This window comes from Hippopotamus amphibius, chromosome 9, assembly GCF_030028045.1.
Source record: "Hippopotamus amphibius kiboko isolate mHipAmp2 chromosome 9, mHipAmp2.hap2, whole genome shotgun sequence".
NCBI classification, from domain to species: domain Eukaryota; kingdom Metazoa; phylum Chordata; class Mammalia; order Artiodactyla; family Hippopotamidae; genus Hippopotamus; species Hippopotamus amphibius.
The window spans coordinates 39,749,777-39,776,993 of NC_080194.1; the positions used below are offsets into that span (position 1 = coordinate 39,749,777).

The window sequence follows — 27,217 nt, forward strand, 5'->3', positions numbered from 1 at the left end:
TACATTCTAATGTGTGGAAGAGGGACTGAATGAGGATCTGCAGGTGCTTATCTAACTGAGGAATGGAGATAGAAGACTTGTTTCCTGAATCAGGATTTCCATGATCATAAACGAAATCATGCAGCTGCCATTGTCTATCTGATATCTGGGTCCTGAAGCAATTTCACATGTGAAAATGCTTTGGTGAGAAGGAAGTGAAAGGTAAGCATACATCTTTTTATTAGTAGAGTCACAGCCCAAGAAAGGGACCTTCAAATGATATTTTGTCAAAGCAGTACTGGATTGTTCTGTAGAAATGTCCAGCCCTCCTAGTCTAAAGTGAATAGACAGCAAAGAGTCGAGAGAACTGGAGCGGAGAGAAAAGTGAGGCTCAAGGATTTTGGTATTTCTCTGACTAAAGTATTGTTCCAGTGTTGTTGTGTTTTGTTTTGTTTTTCTATTTTCTTTTTACTTTTTTTTTTCTGATTTAAATGAACACATTAGAAAACGAAAGAGAAGATGGAGTGGGGGAGGAAGGAGAACACCACGGAGCCTCTTGATCACATTGGCCCCATCACACACATGGAGTCCAAATACTAGGTTTTATGTTGTAGATTTTGCTGAATGTGGGTGGATAACTGTGCCACAGCGTAGACTAGTGAAACTTTCCAAAGGTCTCAATATAGCCATTCACTTAAAAAAATGATAAATAAGCTGATGAAGTTGATTCTCCTATTTCTGTCATTCAATAATTGTGTGACTGGCTGAGAATAGCATATGTACACAAGAACAGAGAGCATCACAGTTTGGCAGACGCGGTGCCTTTGCTCAGAAGACCCCTGACCTGACATGCCTATTACAAATGGAACTGTGTTTATGCTCTCTGTGCTGACCTTTATTGGAATCCCTGGCCTAGAAACTGTACAATGTTGGATTAGGATTTCATTCTGTGCTATGTACATCATGGCTTTGATGGGAAATTGTCTGCTTTTGATCATCATCAAATCTGAGCCCAGTCTCCACAAGCCTATGTATATCTTCCTGGCCATGTTGGACATTGCACTTAGCCAGCGACATTGCACTTAGCACCAGCATTGTCCCCAAGATGCTTGGAATTTTTTGGTTCCACTTGCCAGACATCTATTTTGATCTTGCCTCTTTCAGATGTGGCCCATCCACACATTTCTGGGTATTGAATCAGGAGTCCTGCTGGCCATGGCCCTGGACCGCTTTGTAGCAATCTGTTATCCTCTGAGGTATGCTAGTATATTCACTCAACAACTCGTCACGAACATTGCACTTGGAGTGATGCTGCGGCCAGCCATCCTGGTAAGTCCATGCCTACTGCTCATAAAGTGCCGTCTGAAACATTACAGAACCAAACTAATTTCCCACACTTACTGTGAACACATGGCTTTGGTGAAGCTTGCTGCTGAAGACGTTTACATCAATAAATTCTATGGTCTCCTTAGGGCTTTTATTGCTGGTGGCCTTGACCTCATTTTGATCACCCTCTCCTATACACAAATCTTTACTACTGTCTTCCACCTGCCCCAGAAAGAGGCACGTCTTAAGGCGTTTAACACATGTGTTCCCCACATATGCGTCTTCTTCCAATTCTATCTCCTTGCTTTTTTCTCCTTTTTTACTCACAGATCTGCCACATATATCCCATCATATATACATATCACCTTGTCCAGTCTTTACCTCCTGGTTCCACCTTTCCTCAATCCATTTGTCTACAGGATGAAGACCAAGCACATCCCAGATAAGGTAGTAAAAGTGTTCTGTTCCTAAGACCAGGCTTGACGTTTGTTGGAACTAGTTTCTCCTATGGATTTAATGGCTCAATTATTGAGCCTATATGACCTGCAGTCCAGTTAATGGTTTGGATATCATCCTACTTGACAAATACATTAATAAATAAATGATTGTGTTAAAAATCCACAGGTTATTGAAGTTGTCAGAAGTCAGTGAGAAGAAATTGAAGGAAATAGAGCATAAGATGCTGAAAGACTAAATGCTTGTTTATAGGAAAATCAGAACACATGACTCTCCTCATCACCAAGACCAGATGTGGCTGAAACAGACAAATGTAGAGATTCATCTACAGATCATAGTAGTCTATGATACTTACATGGATTCTTTCCTACTTAGAGCACCAGGATCAACTGGCTTTATAGAGTCCCTCTCCATTCTTTCTCCAACTGTTCTAAAATCCTATCTAGTATTTACTTTGTTCCATCAAAATCTATCCCTTGCATATCTCCTTCTGGTAAATATTGATATAAATATATATATATGCACACACATATATACAATTTTCTTGAAGCCTATTCTTAAGTAATTCATGCTATCATATTGACAAGTCTCATAACATAAAAACATTTGCTCCAAAAAATCTAGAACTAGGGCATACAACATTACGCTTACTTTCTATTTTTCTTAAGTTTTCATTTAATGTCTTCATTTGTATAAAAAGGAATTAGGGTAAAGCTTTGGTCTCTGGGCTTTTTTTGAATGTTAAAAATGTGGAGACAAATTTTATACGTACTGCAGACAATAGTATTCTAAAGTTGGCTCAATTATTTTCCTGAATGACCAAACAATAACCCTTTCAGCTAGTAAGATATAGGTCTGAAAACCGGGAGAGAAATTTTGGAAGCTAGGATTCTCACTATATTTGTTTCCCAAAGACTTTTTTTCTTCTTTTCATATAAAGCTAAGTTTGTTCTGTTCCACATTAAGCTGCTCATATGCTAATGATAATATTTCATGAAGAAACTACATTTTGCATGCCAATCATTAATGACTGCAAGTAATCAAATGTTTGCCAAGAATATTTAATAGAAAAACCAGGTTTCAATTTGGTAGGAAAAGAAATCATTGAGGAAGTTGGTTACATGCATGAGTTCAGGAGTTAAAAAAACTTTATTTTGCCACTCCCTAACTGTATGCATTGGAAAATAATTCCTTGTTACAAATTAAGCTGCCTAAACTTTAATTATAAAAGAATAACACATGTCCCTTTGGGAACTAAGGAAGTGGTTGTCATCATGTAATATAATGGACATCATATAAAATGGCCTTCACATGGGGCTTGGTAACTTGTAAGGATTCAGTTATCATGGCCTTCATCTTCATCTTCATCTCCATCTTCATCTTCATCTTCATCATACTTTTCCTCATGCAAATCATCAGTGTTCCCCTTGTGCTTGAGTAAAAACATTGTGCACCACATTTCAGATAGTTTATTAGTATCCCACTAAAACGCATTTTAAAAATAAAAATTTGAAATTCTATACTGGCCGAGTCTGTGGTACTTTTTGTGAACCTATACATGTTGAGTGCATTGTTATCTATATCTGTATGTACTTCCATTTCTGTATATTTGAGTGTCTATAGTCAAATTTGTTAATTTTATGTGATTTTATTATTTATACTCTTACATTTGTTTGCTTGTGTTTTTAGCTTTCGGTAGAAGTATGTTAAAAGTTCTCACTATGAAGATGGATTAGTCTATTTCTCCTGTTAGAACTGCTGAATTTTTGATTTGGAATTTATAAGCTAGGGTAGATATTTGCTTGCATTTATTATGTGAATATAGTTTTAAAACAAATGTGTCTTCTTGGTTGATTGGCCTTTTTATCTTTGTTAGGTATTTCTCTTCCTCTAGTAATATATCTTGCTTTTTAGCTTTAGACTTGTTATTTTCTACTAATCTTTCTTCTAAGTCTATAGTCCTACCTTCTGCTTTGTAATTCTGCTTTCCTAAATGAATAGCTTCAGCTTTTGTACTTTATAGTATTATAACATCCATCGAATTCATTCTTCCTATCTCTCTCTCCCTTTAAATTTAATTTTAAATTTTGGTATGTTCTGGTCAAATTCCCCATTTATCGATCTATCTATTTATTTACTTATTTCTTATTTATTTATTTCTTATTTATTTATTTATTTATTTATTTATTTATTTTCTGGTCCTCTATTTCCTTCAACACATTAAACACCAGTACTTGAAAATCCTTCACTGATAATTACAATAAACAACAACCATAGATCTGCTTCTATTATTTGTTTTTCTCCTTATTTCTGAAATCATCTTCCTATCTTTTGCCAAGCCCAGTAATTTCTCACTGGGTTTCAGACATTATGTATATAAAATTATGAAGGCCTGATGATTTATACTTTCCTACAGTGACATGAGGACTCAACTAATCAGTCATGGATTTCACAGTAATGCTCACCACCCGTAGCTGGTGGAGAGTTGAAATGTGTGTCACATTGGCATATCTCCTATCTATAAAGCGATGACCATCTTAAATGAGGGTCTTACTCTAAGAGGGTTGAAATGAGAACTTAAAGACATCGCCTTAAGTTAAAGATGGACAAACAAGGTTTATCCCAAGATTCAGACAGACCTGAGCATCTCCACTGCCTTTCCTCAACTTGCTACATACCCCTGGGCATGCTACTTCCTCTTCTCTAAAACAGTGCTCACAACAACCACCTCAGAGACCTGTAGTGAGGAATAAGAAAATGCTCCCCAAGCATGCAGCCCAGGTCCTGGTCACAAGCATATCTTAAACATTTTTTCAGGGCCAGCTGTGAATATGCTTGCAATTAAGCTCTGAAGGAAAATGACTACACATTCAAAGGCAGAGAGACAGAAATGTTGCACAGCTGGGAATCCTCTGGTTGGAATCAGGCCAAGGTCTTTGGGCAGGGCTATGTGTTGGAAGCATAGGAGGTGGGACAACAGAGTCCCCTGATGGCCTTTTATGTATTTCTTCATTTTTTTTTTTTTTTGAGGTATAATTCAGAGACCGTAAAATTGGTCATTTTAAAGGGTACAATTCAGTGTTTTTGGTGCATTGTAAAGATAGTGCAGCCATCATCACTATCAAATTCTAGAATATTTTCATCATCCTAAAAAGAATCTCATACCTATGAAACATCACTCCCCATTATTTCCATCCCCCACACCAGTCTTGGAAACCAGCAATATACTTTCTGTCTATTGATTTGTCCTTCTGGATATTCATGAAGGTAAAACATGAAGAATGTGGCCTTGTGTGTCTGGCTTCTTTTGCATAATATAATATTTTAAAATAATTTTAAGGTTCACCCAGTACCACATATCAGCACTGCATTCTTTTCTATGGCTGGGTAATCGTCCATTGTATGGATAGGCCATCTTTCCTTTATCTCTTCAAGAATTGATGGACATTTGGATTGTTTTTACTTTTTTGCCATCATGAGCCATTACTGAAAAAGCATCAACAAAGGGCCTACTTGAGATTAGTTGTCATCAATTTAAAGTAAGTCCAGTCAGCATACTTATGTATTTTTTTTCAGTCATGTTCATTAGCTGGGAAGAGGCTTAGACAATTTGATCTTTTTTTAAGCTCTTTATTGTAGTATAATTGCTTTACACTGTTATGCCAGTTTCTGCTGTACAACAAAGTGAATCATCTCTATTTATACATATATCCCCATATCCTCTCCCTCCCACAACTTCCTCTCACCCTCTCTATCCCACCCCTCTAAGTCATTACCCATCATCGAGTTGATCTCTCTGCGTTTTGCAGTAGCTTCCCACTAGCTATCTATTTTACAATGGGTAGCGTATATATGTCAAAGCTACTGTCTCAGTTTGTCCCAGCTTCCCCTTCACCCCCCCAGCCCATGTCCTCAAGTCCGTTCTCTACATCTGCATCGTTATTCTTGCTCTGTCACTGGGTTCATCACTATCACTTTTTTTTTTTTTTTTTAGATTCCATATATATGAGTTAGCATACAGTATTTGTTTTTCTCTTTCTGGCTTACTTCACTCTGTATGACAGACTCTAGGTCCATCCACCTCACTACAAAAAACTCAATTTCATACTTTTTTATGGCTGAGTAATATTCCATTGTATATATATATATATATATATATATATATATATATATATATATATGCCACATCTTCTTTTCCATGCATCTGTTGATGGGCATTTAGGTTGCTTTCATGTCCTGGCTATTGTAAATAGTGCTACAGTGAACATTGCGGTACATGTTTCTTTTTGGATTATGGTTTTCTCAGGGCATATACCTAGTACTGGGATTGCTGAGTCATATGTTGGTTCTATTTTTTGGTTTTTTAAGGACTCTCCATACTGTTTTCCATAGTGGATGTACCAATTTACATTCCCACCAACAGTGTAGGACAGTTCCCTTTTCTCCACATCCTCTCCAGCATTTATTGTTTCTAGATTTGGATTAAAGAGGTAAATGTTAGGCCAGACACTGTAAAACTCTTAGAAGGAAACATGGAGAGAACACTCTATGACATAAATCAGAGCAAGATCCCTTTTGACCCATCTCCTAGAATAATGGAAATAAAAAACAAGCAAATGGGACCGAATGAAACTTAAGGGATTTTTCACAGCAAATGAAACCAGAAAAAAGACAAGAAGACAGCCCTCAGTATAGGAAAAAATATTTGCCAACAAAGCAACTGACAAAGGATTAATCTCCAAACTATGCAAGCAGCTTATGCAGCTCAATATCAGAAAAGCAAACAACCCAATTCAAAAGTGGGCAGAAGACCTAAATAGACATTTCTCCAAAGAAGACATGCAGATGGCTATCACACACATGAAAAGATGCTCAACATCACTAATCATTAGAGAAATGCAAGTCAAAGCCACAGTGAGGTATCACCTCACACTGGTCAGAATGGCCATCATCAAAAAATCTAGAAACAATAAGTGCTGGAGAGGGTGCCAAGTTGATATTTTGATTTAGTCACATATCTGGTGAGATCTAATGATACCAGAGAGGAGTATAGGAGCTGAGAACATAGCAGGTTACCATAGTCAGATGAGATTGGAACTGTGAAAGAGATCATGGGCAGTAGAAATAGGGTAAGATCAAGAGATTAGATGTACTGTTACTGAGTCCAAGCTCGCTCTGCTCACCACATGACAGGTCAATGATTTGGAGACAGGTATTGGGGCAAGGAATACAACTTTATGCGGAAAGCTGGCAGATGGAGAAGATGGCAGAGTAGTGTCTCCAAAGAACGATTCTATCAGGGTCTGGATGCCAGTTTCTTTTATAGAATCAGAGAGGGAGAGGCTGTGAGGAAGTAAAGTGAAAGGGCCATCCTTCTTGCAAAACATCTACAGGAATGATCAGCCCCTGTGAGGCGATATGCTAATTTCTCCTTTTCTACAGCCATTCACATAGCTGGGCAGGGGACACTGTCTGCCTGTGAGCTGAACAGAGGCACTTCAGTTTAACATTCAGGCAGAGGGTCAGTGTTCCCTGAGACAGGCTATCATGTATGATTATAATAACAAAAGCAGCAAAAAAGCAGAGGTTAAGGTCAAAGAAACATGGAGTCTGATTTAGCTCTTCCCTGTCACAGTATCTCACTGTGTTCAAGTATAGTTGAAACCAGAATGGGAGAGAGTGAGCTGGTAAAAAAAAAAACAAGTAAATATACTAGAAATAATAATGACCAGGCGTGCAATATGTATTACCTCTGAAAAGAGGGTGAGAAATGTTGTGGAGGTGGTGTAGAAGTGTGATTCAAATATAGTAATACTTATCTCAGTAAACAACTGCTGTGTAATATAGGTTTTCAGTTATTATGCTTAATTTCCTGTTTCTATATGTTTTATTATATAATGCTTATAGGGAAAAAAAGATTTGTAATGTATTTGTGAAACAGTACTTGGCAAACAAGTTGAAACTGAACAGGACACAATGAGGGCCTCTTCTAGTTGCAAAAGCCTTCCCATGTCCCCTATTTCTTGTTTGGAGGAAAAAGGCTCAGCCTCCTAGATCTTCCCTGAGTTCCAAAGGGCAGATTCAAATAGTTACTAATTAGGGAAGTGGGAGAATACAGAAATAAAAAAAAAAGCAGTCAAGAAACAATAGTGTGGTGATGAAGCTGACCCTGGATTCTCCTCAAGGAATGTGCATCAAATCTGATACATGTCTCTGAGTTCTTCTACAGGAAGAAAAGCCCCCACCCAGGTGGAAGGTGACAACTTCTGGGTGAGCACAAGCACATGACCCCAGACTGATTAGAACCAGAAGGTTGATGATTGAGATTCCCAGAACATCACCCTGTTACCTCAGAACCAACCAATCAAAAGAAAGTCACACACCCTGTAGCCATCCCCCAAGTTTGCTTTTAAAAACACTTCCCTGAAGCCCTTTGCAGGGTTTCATTCTTTCGAGCATGAGCTGCTCAAACATCTTCCTTGGCACTTGCAATAAACCTTATTCTGCTCCAAACTTTAATATTCAGTTTGTTTGTCCTCACTGTGCTTTCGGCACAGGACTTTGGGTTTGAGAACAAAGTTAGTTTCCTATAGGATATACAGGGCTTTTATATTCAGAATTAAATTACCTCCTAATTTGTTTAACAAAGGTTAAATAAGATTATTCTCTGTTTTGAAAACTGTGACTGAAATTTGGGAAAAGGCAATGACTGTAAAGATACACTCAAGAGTACAATCTATGCACGAATATCATCTTTGTAGCATTTTTTAGCTTCCATTAAAAGAGCTGTATGTCCAACATTCATGTGTTACATTAATGAACATATTTCTACTTCACAGAATATTATCTCATTGAAAAAACTATGTTGAATATTTTTCCTAAACTCTTAATTATAACATCGTATAACAATTATGCATTTAATGTAACTACTATTGAAATAACCAAAGAAAATTATTAAAGAGCAGAGTGCCAAAATGTTGATAATATTTGACTTTGGTAAAATTATCAATACATGTATTTTCCATCTTTTCTGTATTAATTACTTTTGTATGACAATAACGTAAAAGCTGAAATATATATGTATCTTAAATTAAACTGTATATTAAAGATATTTAAGACTATAGAAGTTTCTGTGATCAAGAGATTGTGGGAAAAGCCTACGATCTCATTCTCTAAGAAGAATGATCTCATTCACCCTCTGTCTCTGTAGATAGGAAGTATACCATCTGGGCATGACTGATTTTTCTTCCCTTTGTCTTAGCAAGTCTTACTTCCTGCTGAACTTACTACACACCAAAGCTCCATCCTCCCTACCATCACCAGACACCCTCCTGCCTGTATTTCTGAAGTGCCTCTGGAAATCCTTGGAATGGCTATGGACAGTCAAGAGTAAATAAGCAAATAAGAGGAGGGAATTATCTACTAGTTCCAATGTCTCTTCCATTAAAAAGCATGCCATAAAGCAGGCAAATTTGCTTAGTCAAGGAACACAGTCCTGTTCTATGAACCTCTCCAACTGGTGTTCCTTTTCTTTGTCACATAAGTAAGAATAAGAGGAACCCCAATCTCTGGTGGTCTGAGAAACACAACTGCGTGTTTGATGAAGAGAACATTGTCATCTCCCGTCTGGACTAGATACATCAGATTCCCTGGCGATTGAGTAAGTAGAGAGTCCCAAGAAATGGTAGCTGCTCTTCTGGCCCCAAAACTCCTTCTTTGCCCAATGGAGTGAAAAATAACTCTCTGGATTTGCAAGAGGCTAATGAACATTGGTCAGCAGGGAAATTATGTTAGAAAACACAAATCATCCACAGCTTGGACCAGCAAAGAACAAGCTTCTCCTGAGCTGATCACTTTCCAGTGCTGCTTGTGGATACTGAGTGAGTGGATAGTTAGGAATGTGTACCAGGTTAAGAGGAGATGAGATTATATATCCTGAAGTACAAACACAAGTGCAGCTAACGGATGGAGATGGCAGAAAAACAATCCAAGTTGTAAACGTAACTAGTATAGGTATATTTTTGATAGAGTCTGACCTTGAAGTTTATAAACTACAATTCAAGAACAGCAATAATAAATTTGGGAGTCAGTCCTGGAAGATGGAGAGGTCAAGGGCAGTGAGCAGCATGCCACTGCAGAGGCTGAGAGGACCTGCATAGAGTTTACCTGGAGGAAAGGGGATCTTAAGTGACTTGAATCTTTGTGCTATTATATCTGAAAATGTATCATTCAAAAATGAGGACAGTGCTTAGAGGGAGCCTAGTGGCTCAATATAGGGAGGTCTTTTTGTGAGAGTTATGCAGTTATTACACAGACAGTCATGGAAAGGCATCAACACACACTTACTCAGCTGTCAGGAAGCTATACTGAAGAACTCTGTTTGAAAATGGTGATTTGGTAGAATAATCTACAAGACATTTCAAATTTAAAATTTATGAGTAGAAATTAGGGTTGTTTGGGGCCAGTAAAGAAGTCAGAATACTATTTGGAACTGATGACTTGAATTATGGAGAAATGTTTTGGAAGGCTTAGGACAACAGCACTTTAAAAATGTGTAGCTCAGTTTTATTTGAACCTAGACAGCTAATCACTTATGCAACCTGTCTGCTCTCCCTTCAAAAAAATATATTCGTTGATGAATATCTTGTCATCCCCACAGCTGAACCTTCTAGTTCATTGCTTGTGTTCAGTTGCTGGAAACTGTAACGAGTTCTCAGCAACAGGCTTTGTGTTGCAGTGAGAATTTTGTTTCAGAGGTTTCTCTTTCTGTCTCTGCTGCCTCCCAAGGCACTTCCACCTAAATATACTTACGTTTGTCAGTTATTCTCCAGGGAACATTTGGAAAATTCTCAGAGAAGCCCATTCCTTCATATTTTTCTTCTTTCAGCTTTCACAGAAGATAAAATAAATCAGATATTTCTACTTCCCTTTAGTAGTAAGTAGCCTTGATTTCTACCTGAGGATTGTTTCTGTTAACTCTGCCTCCACATGGAGACCTAGACTTCAAAAGTCATATAGTCTACCTTACTTCTAACCATGCCAGAATCTCTCAATTTTCTCCTGGTGAAATAACCAAGATCTTTCTTCTCCTCCCCCCAAAACTCTCTAACCTTCTTAATTTTATTAACAAATATTCCCCTAATGAGTGGAAAAGAGAGTGAGTGAGGAGCTGTAGGTGCTTATCTAAGTGAGGAATTCTAAAGTAAGGCTTCTTTCCTGAATCAGAATTTCCATGGTCACAAACAAATTATGCAGCTGCCATTGTCTATCTGGATATCTGGGTCCTGAAGCAATTTCATACTTGAAAATTCTTTAGGGAGAATCAAGTTCAAGGTGAGGAGAGTTCATTTTATTAGTGGGGTCACAACCCTAGAAAGAGGACTTCATTCAATATTTTATCAAATCAATATTGGTATGTTCTGTAGAAATTCCAGCCTAAAGTGAAAGGGCACTAAAGAGTCAAGGGAAAGTGGGAGGAGAGAAAAGTGAAGCTCAAGGATTTTGGGGTTTTACTGTCTGAAGTGTTGTTCCAATACGTTTTTTCTTTTCTTTTCACTTTGCTCTTTTCTTTTCTTTTTTTTTTTCTGATTACGAAGAAGAGGTAAGAAGAAATAAGATGGAGTGGGGGAGGAAGAACAACACGGAGCATACTAATCACATTGTCCCATCACAGGCATGGAGTCCAAATACTCAGGTTTTATGCTGTGGATATCACTGAATGTGGGTGGATAATTGTGCTACAGTATAGACTCGTGAAACTTTCCAAAGGTCTCGATATCGCCATTTTTTCATTCATTTAAAAAAATGATAAATAAGCTGATGAAGTTGATCTATTTTTGTCATTCAATAATTGTGTGACTGGCTGAGAATAGCATGTGTATACAAGAGTAGAGAGCATCACAGTTTGGCAAACGCTGTGCCCTTGCGAAGAAGACTCCTAAACTGCCATGCCTATTACAAATGGCACTGTGTTTATGCCCTCTGGGCTGACCTTTATTGGAATCCCTGGCCTAGAAACTGTACAGTGTTGGATTGGGATTCCATTCTGTGCTATGTACATCATGGCTTTGATGGGAAATTCTCTCCTTTTGATCATCATCAAATCTGAACCCAGTCTCCACGAGCCTATGTATATCTTCCTGGCCATGTTGGGAGCCACTGACATTGCACTTAGCACCAGCATTGTCCCCAAGATGCTTGGAATTTTTTGGTTCCACTTGCCAGACATCTATTTTGATGCTTGCCTCTTTCAGGTGTGGCTCATCCACACATTTCTGGGTATTGAATCAGGAGTCCTGCTGGCCATGGCCCTGGACCGCTTTGTAGCAATCTGTTATCCTCTGAGGCATGCTACCATATTCACTCAACAACTCGTCACGAACATTGCACTTGGAGTGACGCTGCGGCCAGCCATCCTGGTAAGTCCATGCCTACTGCTCATAAAGTGCCGTCTCAAACATTACAGAACCAAGTTAATTTCCCACACTTACTGTGAACACATGGCCCTAGTGAAGCTTGCCACTGAAGACGTTTACATCAATAAATTCTATGGTCTCCTTAGGGCTTTTATTGCTGGTGGCCTTGACCTCATTTTGATCACCCTCTCCTACACACAAATCTTTATTACTGTCTTCCACTGCCCCAGAAAGAGGCACGTCTTAAGGCATTTAACATGTGTTCCCCACATATGTGTCTTCTTCCAATTCTATCTCCTTGCTTTTTTCTCCTTTTTTACTCACAGATCTGCCACATATATCCCATCATATATACATATCACCTTGTCCAGTCTTTACTTCCTGGTTCCACCTTTCCTCAATCCATTTGTCTACGGGGTGAAGACCAAGCATATCCGAGATAAGGTAGTAAAAATGTTCTGTTCCTAAGACCAGGCTTGACGTTTGTTGGAACTAGTTTCTCCTATGGATTTAATGGCTCAACTATTGGGCCTATGTGACCTGCAATCCAGTTAATGGTTTGGGGTATCATAATACTTGATGAATACATAAATAAACATATAAGTGACTGTGTTGAAAATTTCACAGCCTATTGAACTTAAGTCAGAAGGCACTCAGAAGAAAGAAATTGTGAGCAAAACAGAAGAGAATACAAGGTGCTCAAAGCCAAAATGCTGTCTGTATGAAGGGTCAGAACACTTGACTCTCCTTATCACCTAAGGCCAGGTCTGCGTGAAACACACAAATGTAGAGATCCTTCTGCAGACCAGAGTGGACCATCATACGTACATGGAATCTTTCATTCTTAGAACACCAGGATTATCCTCCTTTATACAGTTTACAAGTCCATTTACATTCTTTCTCGGACTATTCTAAAATCTTCTACAGTGATTACTTTGTCCCATCAAAGCCTATTCCTTGAATATCTCCTTCTGCTCAAATATAGATATAAATATCTTCTTCTTGAAGCCTGTTCCTATCAAGTAGTTCATGTTATCAAACTGGTGATTCTCAGGATATAATAAAACCTTTGCTGCAACAAATCTAGGACTACGGCATACATTATTGCATATTTTTTTATTGTTCTTAAGTGTTCATTTAATGTATTCATCTATATAAAGAGCAGCTTTCTTATTTAGTGCTTTTTACGAATGTTATCAATGTGGAGATAAATTTTAGACTTACTGCAGACAATATTTTTCTAAACGATATCTAATTATTTTCCTGATTGACCAGACATAACTCTTTAGCCTAATAAGGATGGAGGTCTAAGCAACTAGTACAGAACACATGAAAATTAATTTTGTTTCCAGTCTTTTTTTTTTTCATATAAAGCTAAGTTTGTTTTGTTCTGCATTATGATGCTTGTACGTCAATGCTAATATGTTGCAGAGAAACTACTTTTTGTATGCCAATCATTAATGACTGCAGGTAATCAAATGTTTGCTAAGAATATTTAATAGAAAAAGGAAATTTCAATTGGGTAGGAAAAAAATCATTGAGGAACTTGGTTACAAGCATGAGTATTGGAGTCAAAATGAACTTGGTTCAAAGCTTGAGTTTGTCACTTTCTAACTATATGCACTGGAAAACAATTTATTGTCACAATTTAAGCTGCCTAATCTATAAATATAAAAGAATAGCGCATGTATCTTTGGGAACTAAAGACTGGTTATCATAGTGTTATATAATGACTCTCTTTATATAATGGCCTTTGCATGGGCTTGGAAATGGTAAGGATTCAGTTACCCTGACCTTCATCTTCATCACCATCATCATCACTGTTTTCATCATGCAAATCCACATCACTCCTCTTATGCGTGAGTAGAAATATTATACACTACATTTCAGATAATTTGTTAGTATTACACTAAAACACATTTTAAAAATACAGATTTAAACTTTCTTCATGACCCACTCTGTGGTCACTGTTTGTTGACCTATGCATATTGAGGGCATTGTTATCTGCATCTGTGTCTGTTTTCATATCTATATATTTATGTCTATATTCAAATTTGTTAACATTATGTGATTTTATTATTTATAATCTTACACTTGTTTGTTTGTGTTTTTAGCTTTGGATAGAAGGATGTTAAAATTCCCACCTGAATATTGATCACTCTATGTTTCCTGTTAGAACTGCTGAATTGTTGATTTGTGTATTTTTAAGCTAGGGTAGATAGACACTCTATTTATTAAGTGCATAAATTTTAAAGTCAATGTATGTTCTTGGTTGACTGACCTTATCATTGGAAAGTGCTTCTCTTTCTCTAGTTATATATCTTGCCTTATAGCCCTAGTTTTGTTATTTTTCACTAACCTTTCTTCTAATTCACTAATCCCACCTCTGCTCTGTAATTCTGCTTTCCTGATTTATTAGGTTTAGTTTTTGTAGTTTATAATTTTATAGTATCCACCTAATTCCTTCTTCCTATCACTCTCTCCCTTTACTTTAATTTTAAATTTAACTTCTGGTATGTTCTGGTGAAATTCCCATTATTTATTTATTTATTTATTTATTTATTTATTTATTTATTTTCTGGTCCTCTGTTTCCTTCAACACATTAAACATCAGTACTTGAAAATCCTTGACTGATAATTGCAGTATACAGTAACCGTAGATCTGTTTCTTACTTGTTTTTCTCCTTGTTTCTGAAATCATCTTCCTGTCTTTTACCAAGCCCAGTAATTTCTCACTTGTTTTTATATATGAAATAGACATTACGTATATAAAATTATGAAGGCCTGATGATTTATACTTTCCTACAGTGACATGAGGTCTCAGCTAATCAGACATGGATTTCACAGTAATGCTCCACCACCTGTAGCTGGTGGAGAGTTGAAATGTGTGTCACATTGGCATATCTCCTATCTATAAAGCGATGACCATCTTAAATGAGGGTCTTACTCCAAGAGGGTTGAAATGAGAACTTAAAGACATCGCCTTAAGTTAAAGGTGGACAAACAATGGTTTATCCCAAGATTCAGACAGACCTGAGCATCTCCACTGCCCCTCCTCAACTTGCTACATACCCCTGGGCATGCTACTTCCTCTTCTCTAAAACAGTGCTCACAACATCCACCTCAGAGAACTGTCGTGAGGAATAAAAAAATGCTCCTGCTCCCCAAGCATGCAGCCCAGTTCCTGGCCACAAACATATTTTAAATGTTTATTCAGGGCCAGGTGTGAATATTCTTGGAATTAAGCTCTGAAGAAAAATGACTACACACTCAAAGGCAGAGAGAGACAGAAACATTGCACAGCTGGGAATCCTCCGGTTGGAATCAGGCCAAGGTCGTTGGGCAGGGCTCTGTGTTGGAAGCATACAAGATGGGAAAACAGAGTCCCCTGGTGGCCTTTAATGTATTTCTTCATTTATTTTTATTGAGGTATAATTCAGAGATCATAAAATTGGTCATTTTAAAGGGTACAATTCAGTGTTTTTAGTGTATTGTAAAGATTATGCAGCCAGCCATCATCACTGTCAAATTCTAGAATATTTTCATCATTCTAAAAAGAAACTCATATCTATTAAGAGTCACTTCCTATTATTTCCATCCCCCACACCAGTCTTGGAAACCAGCAAGATACTTTCTGTCTTATTGATTTGTCCTTCTGGATATTCATGAAAATAAAATATGCAGAATGTGGCCTTGTGTGTCTGGCTTCTTTTGCATAATATAATATTTTAAAATATTTTTAATATTTATCCAGGTACCACATATCAGTATTGCATTCTTTTTAATGGTTGGGTAATAATCCATTGTATGGATAGACCACCTTTTGTCTATGTGTTCAAAATTGATGGATATCAAGTGGGCTTCTCCTTTTTGGCTGTCATGAGCCTTCATTTGTAAAGATGATTACAAAAGCATCATCAAATGGCCTACTTGAGATTAGTTGTCATCAATTTAAAGTAAGTCCCATAAGCATTTTTATGTATTTTTATTCAGCTATATGCGTTAGCAGGGAAAAAGGAATGGACAAGTTGCTATTTTGATTTAGTCACATATCTGAGGAGATGCCTCTAATGATGCCAGGGAGGATTAAAGGAGTTCAGGACATATAGGTAACAATGGTAAGATGAGATATGAAATGCGAGAGAGATCATGGACAGTGGAAATAGGATAAGATCAACAGATTTGATGTACCTCGTGTTAAAGTATTGTCGAAATTGGAATGAGAGAGAGTGAACTCTTAAAAATGCAAGAAAACACATTGGAAATAATAATCATCAGGTACAGAATATCTATGACCTCTGAAAAGAGCATGAGAAATGCTGTGGAGATGGTGTGAAGGGTGAATCAAATATATTGATACTTGTCTAAGTAAACAACTGCCGTGTAACACAGGTTTTCAGTTCCCACGCTTAATTTCCTTTTCGTATATCTTTTATTATGTAATACTTTTGAGGAAAAAAAAAGAAGAAGATATGTGTATGTATTCTTGATGTAGTACTTGGCAAACAAGTTGAAACTGAGCAAGAGTCTGAGGGGCTCTTCTAGTTACAAAAGCCTTCCTATGTCCCTTATTTCTTGTTTTCAAGAAAAATCCTTCAGCCTCTTACACCTTCTCTGAGTACCAAAGGGCAGATTCAAACAGTTTTTAATTAGGGAAGTGGGGGTATGAAGAAATAAAGGAAAAGCAGTCAAGAAACAATACTGCAGTGATAAAGCAGAGCCCTAGTTGCCCCTCAAGGAATGTATATAGCAATGTGACACATATCTCTGAGTTCTACCACAGGAATTGAGGACCCCAGCCAGGTGGAGGGTGGTAACTTCCAGATGAGCACAAGCACATGGTCCCAGACTGGTCAGCACCAGAAGGCTGATGACTGAGATTCCCAGAATAACATCCTGTTACCTTCCCATCAATCAGTCAGAAGAAAGTCACACACACTGTAACACTCCCCTCAAATCAGAGTTTAGAAACTCTTCCCTGAAGCCCATGGGGAGTTTGGGTCTTTTGAGCATAAGCTGCTCCTATTCCTTTCTCAGCCCTTGCAGTAAACCTTTTTCTGCTTCAAACTCCAACTTCTCAGTTTGTTTGTTCTCACTGTGCTTTGGGCACAGGACTTTGGGTTTGACAACAAAGATAGTTTCCTATAGGATGTACAGTGCCTTTATAATCAGAGTTAGATTACCCACTAATGTACTGTAATTTCTTTAACAAATGTGAAGATTATTCTATGTTTTGAATAATCTGAATAACTGTCACAGTTATTCAAATTATTATTTGAATTTGGGATAAGAAAATGACAGTAAAGATACACTAAAGAGTACATTCTATGCATAAACATCAACTTTGCAGCATTTTTTTAAACTTAAATTTTAAATTAAATTAAAAGAACAGAGTGTCCAACATTCCTGTGTTACCTTAATTAAGGTTTTTCTCTTTTACAAAATATTATCCCCAAAAATATTGATAAAAATATTTGGAATATTTTTCATAAATTAAGATAATTATGCTATAAATTAATAACTCATTTAATGTAACTATTATTAAAATAACCAATGAAGACTATTAAAGAGCAGAGTGCCAAAAGATTAATAATATTTGACATTGAGTGTTAAGATTATGAATATATTTTTCCTCGTCTGCACTAATTATTTTATACCATGAGAAAATAAAAGCCTAAATGTATGTGTATCTTAAATTACTGTGTTAAAGATATTTAAGAGTATAGAAGTTTCTATAATCAAAAGATTGATGAAAATGTCTGTGATCTCCTTCTCTAAGAACTATCTTCCTTCACTCCCTGTCTCTGTAGATAGGAAGTATATCATTGATGCAGTGTTGATTTTTTTTCCCTTTGTTTTAGCAGGTCTTCTTACAGAGCTTACTACACATAAGTACCGTCCTCCCTACCATTTCCAAACACACTCCTGCCTGGATCACTGAAGTGCATCTGGAAATCCACGGACTGCCAAGAGTAATTAAGTACAGTAAATAAGAAGAGGCAGTTATTTGTTTTATTTCCAATGTCCTTTCCATAAAAAAACATGGGATAAAGCAGGCCAGTGTACTCAGTCGAGGAGCGGAGTCCTCTTCTATGAACCACTCCACTTTGTTGTTCCTTTTCTTTGTCGCATATGTAAGAATAAGGGGAATTCCAATCACTGGGATTCTGAGAAACATGATTGCACTGCTTGATGAAGAGAATATTGTCATCTCTGGGCTGGACTAGGGATATCAGACCCCTGGCAATTGAGTAAGAAGAGAGTCCCAAGAAATGCTGGCCACCCTTCTGGCCCTAAAATTCCTTCTTTGCTCAATGGAGTGAAAAATAACTCTCTGGATATGCAAGAGGCTAATGAACATTGGTCAGCAGGGAAATTATGTTAGAAAACACAAATCTTCTACAGCTAGGACCAGCAAAGAACAAGCTTCTCCTGAGCTGGTCACTTCCCACTGCTGCTTGTGGATTCTGAGTGAGTGGATAGTTAGGAATGTGTACCAGGTTAAGAGGAGATGAGATTATATATCCTGAAATACCAGCACAAGAGCAGCTAATGGATGGAGATGGCAGAAAAAAATCCAAGTTGTAAAAGTAAATAGTATAGGTAAATTTTTGATAGAGTTTGACTTTGAAATTCTAGGAACTACAATTCAAGAACAGCAATAATAAATTTGGGAGTCGGTCTTGAAAGATGGAGAGGTCAAGGACAGGGAGCAGCATGCTACTGCAGAGGCTGAGAGGACCTGCAAAGAGTTTACTTGAAGGAAAGGGGATCTTAAGTGACTTGAATCTTTGTGCTATTATATCTGAAGATGTACCATTCAAAAAAAGGAGGATAGTGGTTAGAGGGAGCCTGGTAGCTCAATATAAGGAGGTCTTCTTGTGAGAGTTATAGAGTAATTACACAGACAGTCGTGGAAAGGCATCAACACACACTTATTCAGCTGTCAGGAAGCTATACTGAAGAATTATGTTTGAAAATGGTGATTTGGTAGAATAATCTACAAGACATTTCAAATTTAAAATTTATGAGTAGAAATTAGGGTTGTTTGGGGCCAGTAAAGAAGTCAGAATACTATTTGCAACTGATGACGAATTATGGAGAAATGTTTTGGAAGGCTTAGAAGAACAGCACTATAAAAATGTATAGATCAGCTTTATTTGGACCTAGACAGCTAATCACTTATGCAATCTTTCTGCTCTCCCTTCAAAAAAATATATTCATTGATGAATATCTTGTCATCCCCACAGCTGAACCTTTTAGTTCACTACTGGTGCTCAGTTACTGGATAGTGTAAAGAGTTCCCAGAAACAGCCTTTGCATTGCAACGAGAATTTTGTTTCAGGGCCTTCTCTATCTGTCTCTGCTGTCTCTCAATGCCTTTCCACCTGAATGTACCTGTGTGATAGTTATTCTCCAGGGAACATCTTGGACAATTCTCAAACAGGCCCACTCCTTCATGTTTTTCATGTTTCAGCTTTCACAGAAGATAAAAAAATTAGACATTTCTACTTCCCTTCAAGAGTAAGTAGCCTTGATTTCTACCTAAGAATTGTCTCTGTCAACTCTGCCTCCACATGGAGATCTAGCCTTCCAAAGTCATTCACTAAACCTTATCCCTAACCATGCAGCATCTTCTCAATGCTCTCCCAGTGAAATGCCCAAAGCCTCTCCTCTCCTCTACCACAAACTCTCTAATACTCTTATTTTTATTAACTAATATTTTAAAACCGTCCTTACTCTCTAATGTGTGGAAAGGAGGCTGAGTGAGGAGCTGCAGATGCTAATCTAAATGAGGAGTTTGTATGAAAGACTTGTTCTACTTGCCAGACATCTATTTTGATGCTTGCCTCTTTCAGACGTGGCTCATCCACACATTTCAGGGTATTGAATCAGGAGTCCTGCTGGCCATGGCCCTGGACCGCTTTGTAGCAATCTGTTATCCTCTGAGGCATGCTAGCATATTCACTCAACAACTCATCACGACGTTGCAGTTGGAGTGACACTGCAGCCAGTCATTCTCTTTATCCCATGCCTATTGCTCATAAAGTCCCACCTTACACTTTACAGAACCACATTAATATCCCACACTTACTGTGAACATATGGCCCTGGTGAAGCGTGCTACTGGAGACATTTACATCCATAAATTCTATGGACTTGTTGGAGCATTAATTGCTGGTGGCCTTGACCTCATTTTGATCACCCTCTCCTACACACAGATCTTTATTACTGTCTTCCACCTGCCCCAGAAAGAGGCGCGTCTTAAGGCATTTAACACATGTATTCCGAACATATGTGTCTTCTTCCAATTCCATCTCCTTGCTTTTTTCTCCTTTTTTACTCACAGGTTTGCAACACATATCCATCCCATACATATCACCCACATATCTCCCACTTTATTGGCTGATGGCAGTTATGCATCTAAGACTTGCTTGCTTCCTACTGTGAGCTAGGTATACAATCCACATCTTAGACTCATAATCTCTGTGTGTCAGGGAAGGCAAGATGGCCAAAAACTCTCTAATTTTTTTTTCAGGTTATCTGCTTTTTTGGTCTCCCATTCAGCAAATATCTTATGTGAAAACTAGTACATTATCAGTCTTCGGTCTGTGTTCCACTTTTTCACCTGGAGTTAGATCCTTGTGTTGCCTGCTCTTTTTCTTTCTGTCTGCCTGTCTGTCTGTCTTTCTTTTTCTTTTTTTTTTTCTCTCCATTTTTCAGACCCTCAGAATTGGTCTTCTGTCAGGAAATTTGTCCTTTTTGTCCCCCTGCTTGAAACAGAGTGGAGCCCTGTGGGGCTCCCAGGCCCTGAAGCCTAGTGGGGCCTGGGCACGGAGGCCTCCTTTTGTCCACCATTTCTGTAGTCAAGACTCCAGCCCCCGTGACCTTCTCTGAGTCCCCAAGGGCAGATCTGAACAGTTGCTCATCAAGGGAGGAGCTGCCAAGAAACCACAGTGAGGCAACGATTAAAGAACCAGAGAAGCTCATCAAGATTAGGAGACTAGAAGCCCACCTGAGAGGAGATGACCACCTGAGACAGAGATTAAGGGAGTGGAAGCCCTGCTCACACCCTAATCTTGTCAGACCCCAACTTTGAACCACTGTTATAAAACCCTTCACCAAATCCTCCAGGGGGTTGAGACACACAGTTTTTGAGGCAGGAGCCTGGTGTGTTCCCCTTTGCCTGGCAAAGCAATAAAGCTGTCCTTTTTTACTTCACCCCAAACTCTGTCTTCGGGGTTTGATTTGGCACTGGTGTACAGAGAAGCCGAGCTTTTGGGAACTTGCTTTATCCCCAGGAGTGGCAGATGACTCTTCGCTAATGTAGCTTTAGAAAGTCCACTTTCTCTGTTTTCTGAAATCCTCCCCTCTGTCCTTTTATTGCTTCAGATTGTCTACAATTCATTTTAACTTCTTTTTAAGGTAATTTATTTATTTGTTCATTGGTAAAATGTTGCCTCTAGTTTTCATTTCCTGCTTATCTTGACTGAGTTATAATTTGGATTTTATATACAAAGTAATTTTATTTACCTTAGTTTTCCCCTCTTAATACATTTTTAAATTTATGCTTAGAAAACTTTGCCAATCACAAAATTATATGCAGCCTTTAATACATATGAAATTTTTTGTGATGTACATATATGAAAAATCAATTGACGTCAAAATTATACCATATCTCATGAAAAATCCATAGAATGTTCTTATTTAAACTGAAACAATGCCTTTTCTTGTATAAAACTCAAACAATATAAAATACTTCTGTTCTCTCTCCTCACCTTCTCATTAAAGTTAATTAATGAATGTGATATTCAGGCTTTTTTATACCTGAATATACGTAGAATTATTTTAAATAAAAATAAGATCATATCATGAATATTGCTCCTCAGCAGTTTTTCATCTACTGACATAAAATAGACAACTCTGTAAATTATAACTTCAGGTGTCTTTCATTTTTAAAATTCCCATAACATTGACTATTGTAGAAGGGTCATCATTAAGTTAATTTTTTCTTTAAATAAACATTTCTCCTTTGGAGAAATACAGTATTAAGTTCCTTTGGGCTTCTAGTCACATTTTCATCAACCAATTAACACATAATCTTTGCGTGTATCTGTATTTCTGTTTAAAGACACTTTTTAATATACAGTAAATCCTTAATTTGCCAGCATAATTTGTTGCAGAAACATGCTTGTAATCCAAAGCACTTGTATATCAAAGCAAATTTCCCCATAAGAAATAATGGAAACTCAGATAATTCATTCCACAACCCAAAAATAATCATATAAAAATGATTACAATACAGTAACATAATATAAAATAATAAAGAAAATACAAAATATAAAGAAAAATAAACAAATTAACCTGCACTTACCTTTTAAAACCTTCGTGGCTGGTGTGAAGGAGACAAGAGGGGAGGGTTATTGTGTAGGACGACTTTCACTATCACTAACAGAATCACTGCTCTCTATTGGCTCAATGGAATTTTTTTTCTTTTCGTGCAACTTTAACAAGGAACCTATCCAATGACACTTGCTTTTTCCTCCTTTTGAGGATTTCGCAGAAATGTGACATTGCATTGTCGTTAAATATATCCATTGCTCGCGCTGCTACAGCCTTATTCGGATGGTGCTTTTCTACAAAATTTTACACCATTTACCACATTTTACACATCTCCCTAAACTCATTTGAAGTGAGGGGTTCCTCCGACTTTTTTTCCTCCTCCTCTGCAGACGAGATCTCCTCTGTAACCTCTTGCTGTTGCTTACGATGCAGATCCATCAGTTCATTGGTGGTCAGCTCCACTGGCTCAGTTGTGATCATGTGACATTTGGTGTCACGTACTACCCATATTGCAAGACATCGCCCCTTTATCAAGTTAAAATTTATTAGAAATGTTTGCTCATCTTGTGGAACACTCATAGAACTAGTTAATCACAATGCAAGGTTTTACTGTATATTAAATACATTTCATATATATTTTTCACAAATAAGGAATTGCATGCAGTATTTCATTATAATAAAACACTAGCCAAGAAGGGTTTCACATTTTCCTCTCCCTGGTTAATGTGTCTGTAAATTTCTATGGATTTCATCCTCACAACAGTGTTGCCCACTGCATTTCATTTAATTGATCATTATAATGCACAAATGTAGCCATTTTTCCACTTTTCCATAACATCATCATACACTGTAGATGTTACTTAAGCACTTGCCAGAGCAGCCTTATATGCAGATTGTAAATGTCCTCTTTCTTAACTGGATGCATAGTATTTTTGATTCCTTAACATTGAACTCATGGACAACAATGCTATAACTCATGCCTAAAAGAAACTTACCCAACACATTATTTCTTTCATAAGGCATGTTACTGCCTTGTGTTAAGGAACACTAGGCAGCACTTTAGCACTATGCTTGGGGGGTCATTTTAAACAGGAAAATCACCACCGAAAAGTACAAAAATGAGAAAAATATCACATTATAAAGACTGCAAGAAAGGGTACTCATTTAAGGTACAAGAGCTAAAACAAGAAGGCAGCACATCACCCTGACGACTTCAGCTGGGAACACGCGCATTGGGCAACTCAGTTTGCTGTTCTGTGCACATCCATCAGTGACAATGAAAGCACTGTGAGTATTGATTTTGGGGTTTAAAATAAATTTTAACAAGTAGGTGAGTTCACAAATACTGAATCTGCAAATAATAAGGGTCATATATATGAATATACAAATACAAATATACATGTATAGATATATATTCATACACATACACATAATGCATTAATAACTAATTTCTGATATTATCAATGTATTTTAACTTAATATAAATAAAGAATGAATGTGTAAAACAGCATTTGATTCTGACATTTCATGAATCACTTTTATTCAAAGTCTTTCCCTTTCACTATTATTTCCTTTCAGTTTGTGTCTTCCAGTCAGTTTTTAGAATAAAGAAATGGAGTCGACAACTTATAAGATGAGATTTTAAAGAGCCTTGAATATTGGAAAACTTATTTTCCTATAAGTATATATGGAGGAAAAAAACTCACATAGAATTTAAAATTCTCCAAACCCATTTTACTATTATATAAAATGGGGACAATAGTACTGCCCCTGGCTATGTCTGACAGTAATTTTTACTTCAAAATCTGACTTATGATACACATAAAAATATTTTGCTTAATGTAAACCTTAATGTGTATATGATAGAGATCATTCACATTATCATCATTAATCAATATCATTATTGAATGTGAATATTTCTCCCCACCCTTATTTCTGAAATAATATATATTCTCCACTGTAACTAGAACAAGTTAATTAACAATGATTTGCAAATCAGATCTTTCGGAAATAGGTTACAAGGAGAGGGATAGGACTAATGGGAAAGACAGGGATTCTGAAATAAAGAAGTACCATCACAGCAACTCAGAAGAAAGTCACCATATAAGGAAAATAATCTGACAAGGGCAGAGCTGTTTAGGCACACTGAGCTGTAGGGATGTGTCTGGGTATGAATGGTGATGGTTCTGAAAGGCAAGAGTCAAAAACATAAACTCAGATTCTTTTAATTAAAAAGAAAAACCAATCATATTATTTTTCTCATAATAAAGCAGTAAAAGACAAACTAAAAGCTAACAAAGCAAACATCAATTTCCAAAATTGAATGTTTCCATGTTCTTTAGAATGTTATGTCTGGAACTTTATATTCTTTTTTTCTTTAACTTTTTATTTTATGTTGAAGTATAGTTAATTAACAATGTTGTGATAGGTTTAGGTGTACAGCAAAGTGATTCAGTTATACACATACATGTATCTATTCTTTTTCAAATTCTTTTCCCATTTAGGTTGTTACATAATACTAAGCAGAGTTTCCTGAGCTATACAGGGAAATTTACATTCTTTAAAGTTAATGTGTGGCAATTTGCTTCCTCTAATCTGTGTAGCTTAATTGAAGTTAGGCTCTGCTAATAACCCTGTTTCCCCAGTCATGGCTAGTACATAGTCCTGATTTAGTGGCAATATTCAAAGTAAGGAGAAAAAAAAAAAAAACTTGAGACTTACACTATGTTTTTCTTTAACTTTTTTTGGGAGGGCAGTTTAAAAAAAAAAAAACAAGAACCCCTCCTCCCACAAATGTACACCTGCATTTGATGATTGAGTTGAATTACCTGATTTTACCTATGAAAACGACGAGACTTGGAAAAGGAACATACAATCTAAAGATTCTCAAAACCACAATTCTGTCCCCAGCTTAACCACTGATGTTTTACTTAATACCTCTGTGCCTCAGCATCCTCTCCTAAAAATGAAGAAGTTGATCAAAATGTATGTAAAATTTCATGTATGCTGACACCAAGATCAAAGTCGATTGATATTAAAGACAATTAAAATAGTTAAAAATCAATGAGCATCCTACACTATTCTGAATTTGCTACAAATTGCAAATGTATGTATTTGGGGGTACTGGGTAGGAAATGTAGAGATGTGATAGCTGATTCAGTGTCCTTGCTTACCAAATCCATTGCATTAGGCTATGCAATCTAAAGTACCAATATCATACATTCTACTAGATGAGATGGAATGGGCTCGCAAGACACTTTTGTTCAGTTATAAGTAGAAGTATGAATGACCTCAAGAGAGACAACTTGGTGACACATAAAAATAATATGTAAAAGCTGCTTGTTTCATGCATAGTTCACACATATAACAGTTACATGCAAAAATAAAATCTCATTCTAAACTAAAATTCAAAAAGCATAGATGGTGTTACAAATTTAGAAATTTGAAAGTGCTCATTGGCACACTTTGGAACAATTGACTATAGTTAACACTATACTTAATTTTAAAATTTGGAAATAAAATCAATAACACTTTCTCTGCCTAATTCTCTGACTTTGGAAAACTAAATTAGGAAATTGCCTTTTACATTTTTTGCATGATAATTATGTTAAATTTGCAGTATAAATCAGTGGCAAAAAGAAAATTACCGTAAGTATGCCTTTAACCTGTTAAATATTACAAATACAGTTATTATTACTGCTACAAGTCATTATTAGTCATTTCTCCTGCAAATATTACCTTCTCTTCCCTAAGACACATTAACCTCTAGTACTTAAGTTTGTTTAGTGAACCATCTCTGAATCCTGCTACGGATTTTTTGGGTCTTGATGCTGTACTTGATGGGATTCATCAAGGGTGGGGAAAAGATATAGATGTTGCCCATAAGGACTTGGACCACAGGAGAGAGGTTCTTCCCAAAACAGTGCACCATAGTGAGACCAATGATAGGGATGTAGAAAACCAAGGCTGCACAGATGTGGGAGACACATGTCTGCAAGGACTTGAGCCACTCCTCCCGGGATGCAATAGTCAAGACAGAGTGCAGGATTAATATGCAGGAGATGAAAATGAGCACTGAATCCAACAGTGTGCAGATCACCAGGGCTAAGGCATAGAAGCTATTGAAGCAAATGTCAGAGCAGGCCAGCCGGAGTAGGTCCTAGAGCAGGCAGAAAGAGTGGGAAAGGATGTGGGGTCGGCAATAATGGAAGAACTTTAGGCAGACAATGAGAGCAGTAACGAACAGGAAACTCCTCCCTAAAATGGCCACACCAATGTTGATGATTCTGGTATTGGTGAGGATGGATGTATATCTCAGAGGACTGCAGATTGCAGTAAAACGATCAAAGGCCATGGCAAGAGGGACTCCATGCATGACCATGAACAAAGAAGGTTTGAGCAATGCAGGCATCCAAACCAATCTCTTGGCTGAGCCCCTGCAGGATTCCCAGCACTGCGTGCACGGTGGACAGCCCCATGCACAGGTCAGTGAGGGCCAGCATGGACAGGAAGTAGAACATGGGCTCATGAAGGCTCGGCTCAGTACGGATCACATGCAGCACCAGGTAGTTTCCTGCGAGTACCATAGAATAGATACAGGAGAAAGGGATGGAGAGCCAGGGATAGCCCGTTCCAGGCCAGGGAAACCCGTAAGGAGAAAAGTAGAGTTACTGATTTGGAATCAGGTTGAACAGACAT

General features: G+C 37.3%; 1 protein-coding gene and 3 pseudogenes across 1 annotated transcript; 3 read left to right on the plus strand and 1 right to left on the minus strand.

Annotated features, from left to right (window-relative positions):
* The first annotated feature begins 828 nt into the window (after positions 1-828).
* LOC130828998 (olfactory receptor 52A1-like) lies at positions 829-1,776 on the plus strand (annotated as a pseudogene).
* Positions 1,777-11,708: 9,932 nt separating this feature from the next.
* LOC130829003 (olfactory receptor 52A5-like) lies at positions 11,709-12,644 on the plus strand. The gene has a single exon (XM_057695095.1). It carries the CDS (start codon positions 11,709-11,711, stop codon positions 12,642-12,644), a length of 936 nt encoding a protein of 311 aa, XP_057551078.1.
* Positions 12,645-19,981: 7,337 nt separating this feature from the next.
* LOC130860826 (olfactory receptor 52A4-like) lies at positions 19,982-20,631 on the plus strand (annotated as a pseudogene).
* A 5,660-nt stretch (positions 20,632-26,291) lies between these two features.
* Positions 26,292-27,217, minus strand: LOC130829278 (olfactory receptor 51V1-like; annotated as a pseudogene).

Excerpts from the sequence above, each read along its gene's own strand:
- LOC130829003 (XM_057695095.1), top strand. The coding sequence starts at position 11,709 with ATGCCTATTACAAATGGCACTGTGTTTATGCCCTCTGGGCTGACCTTT.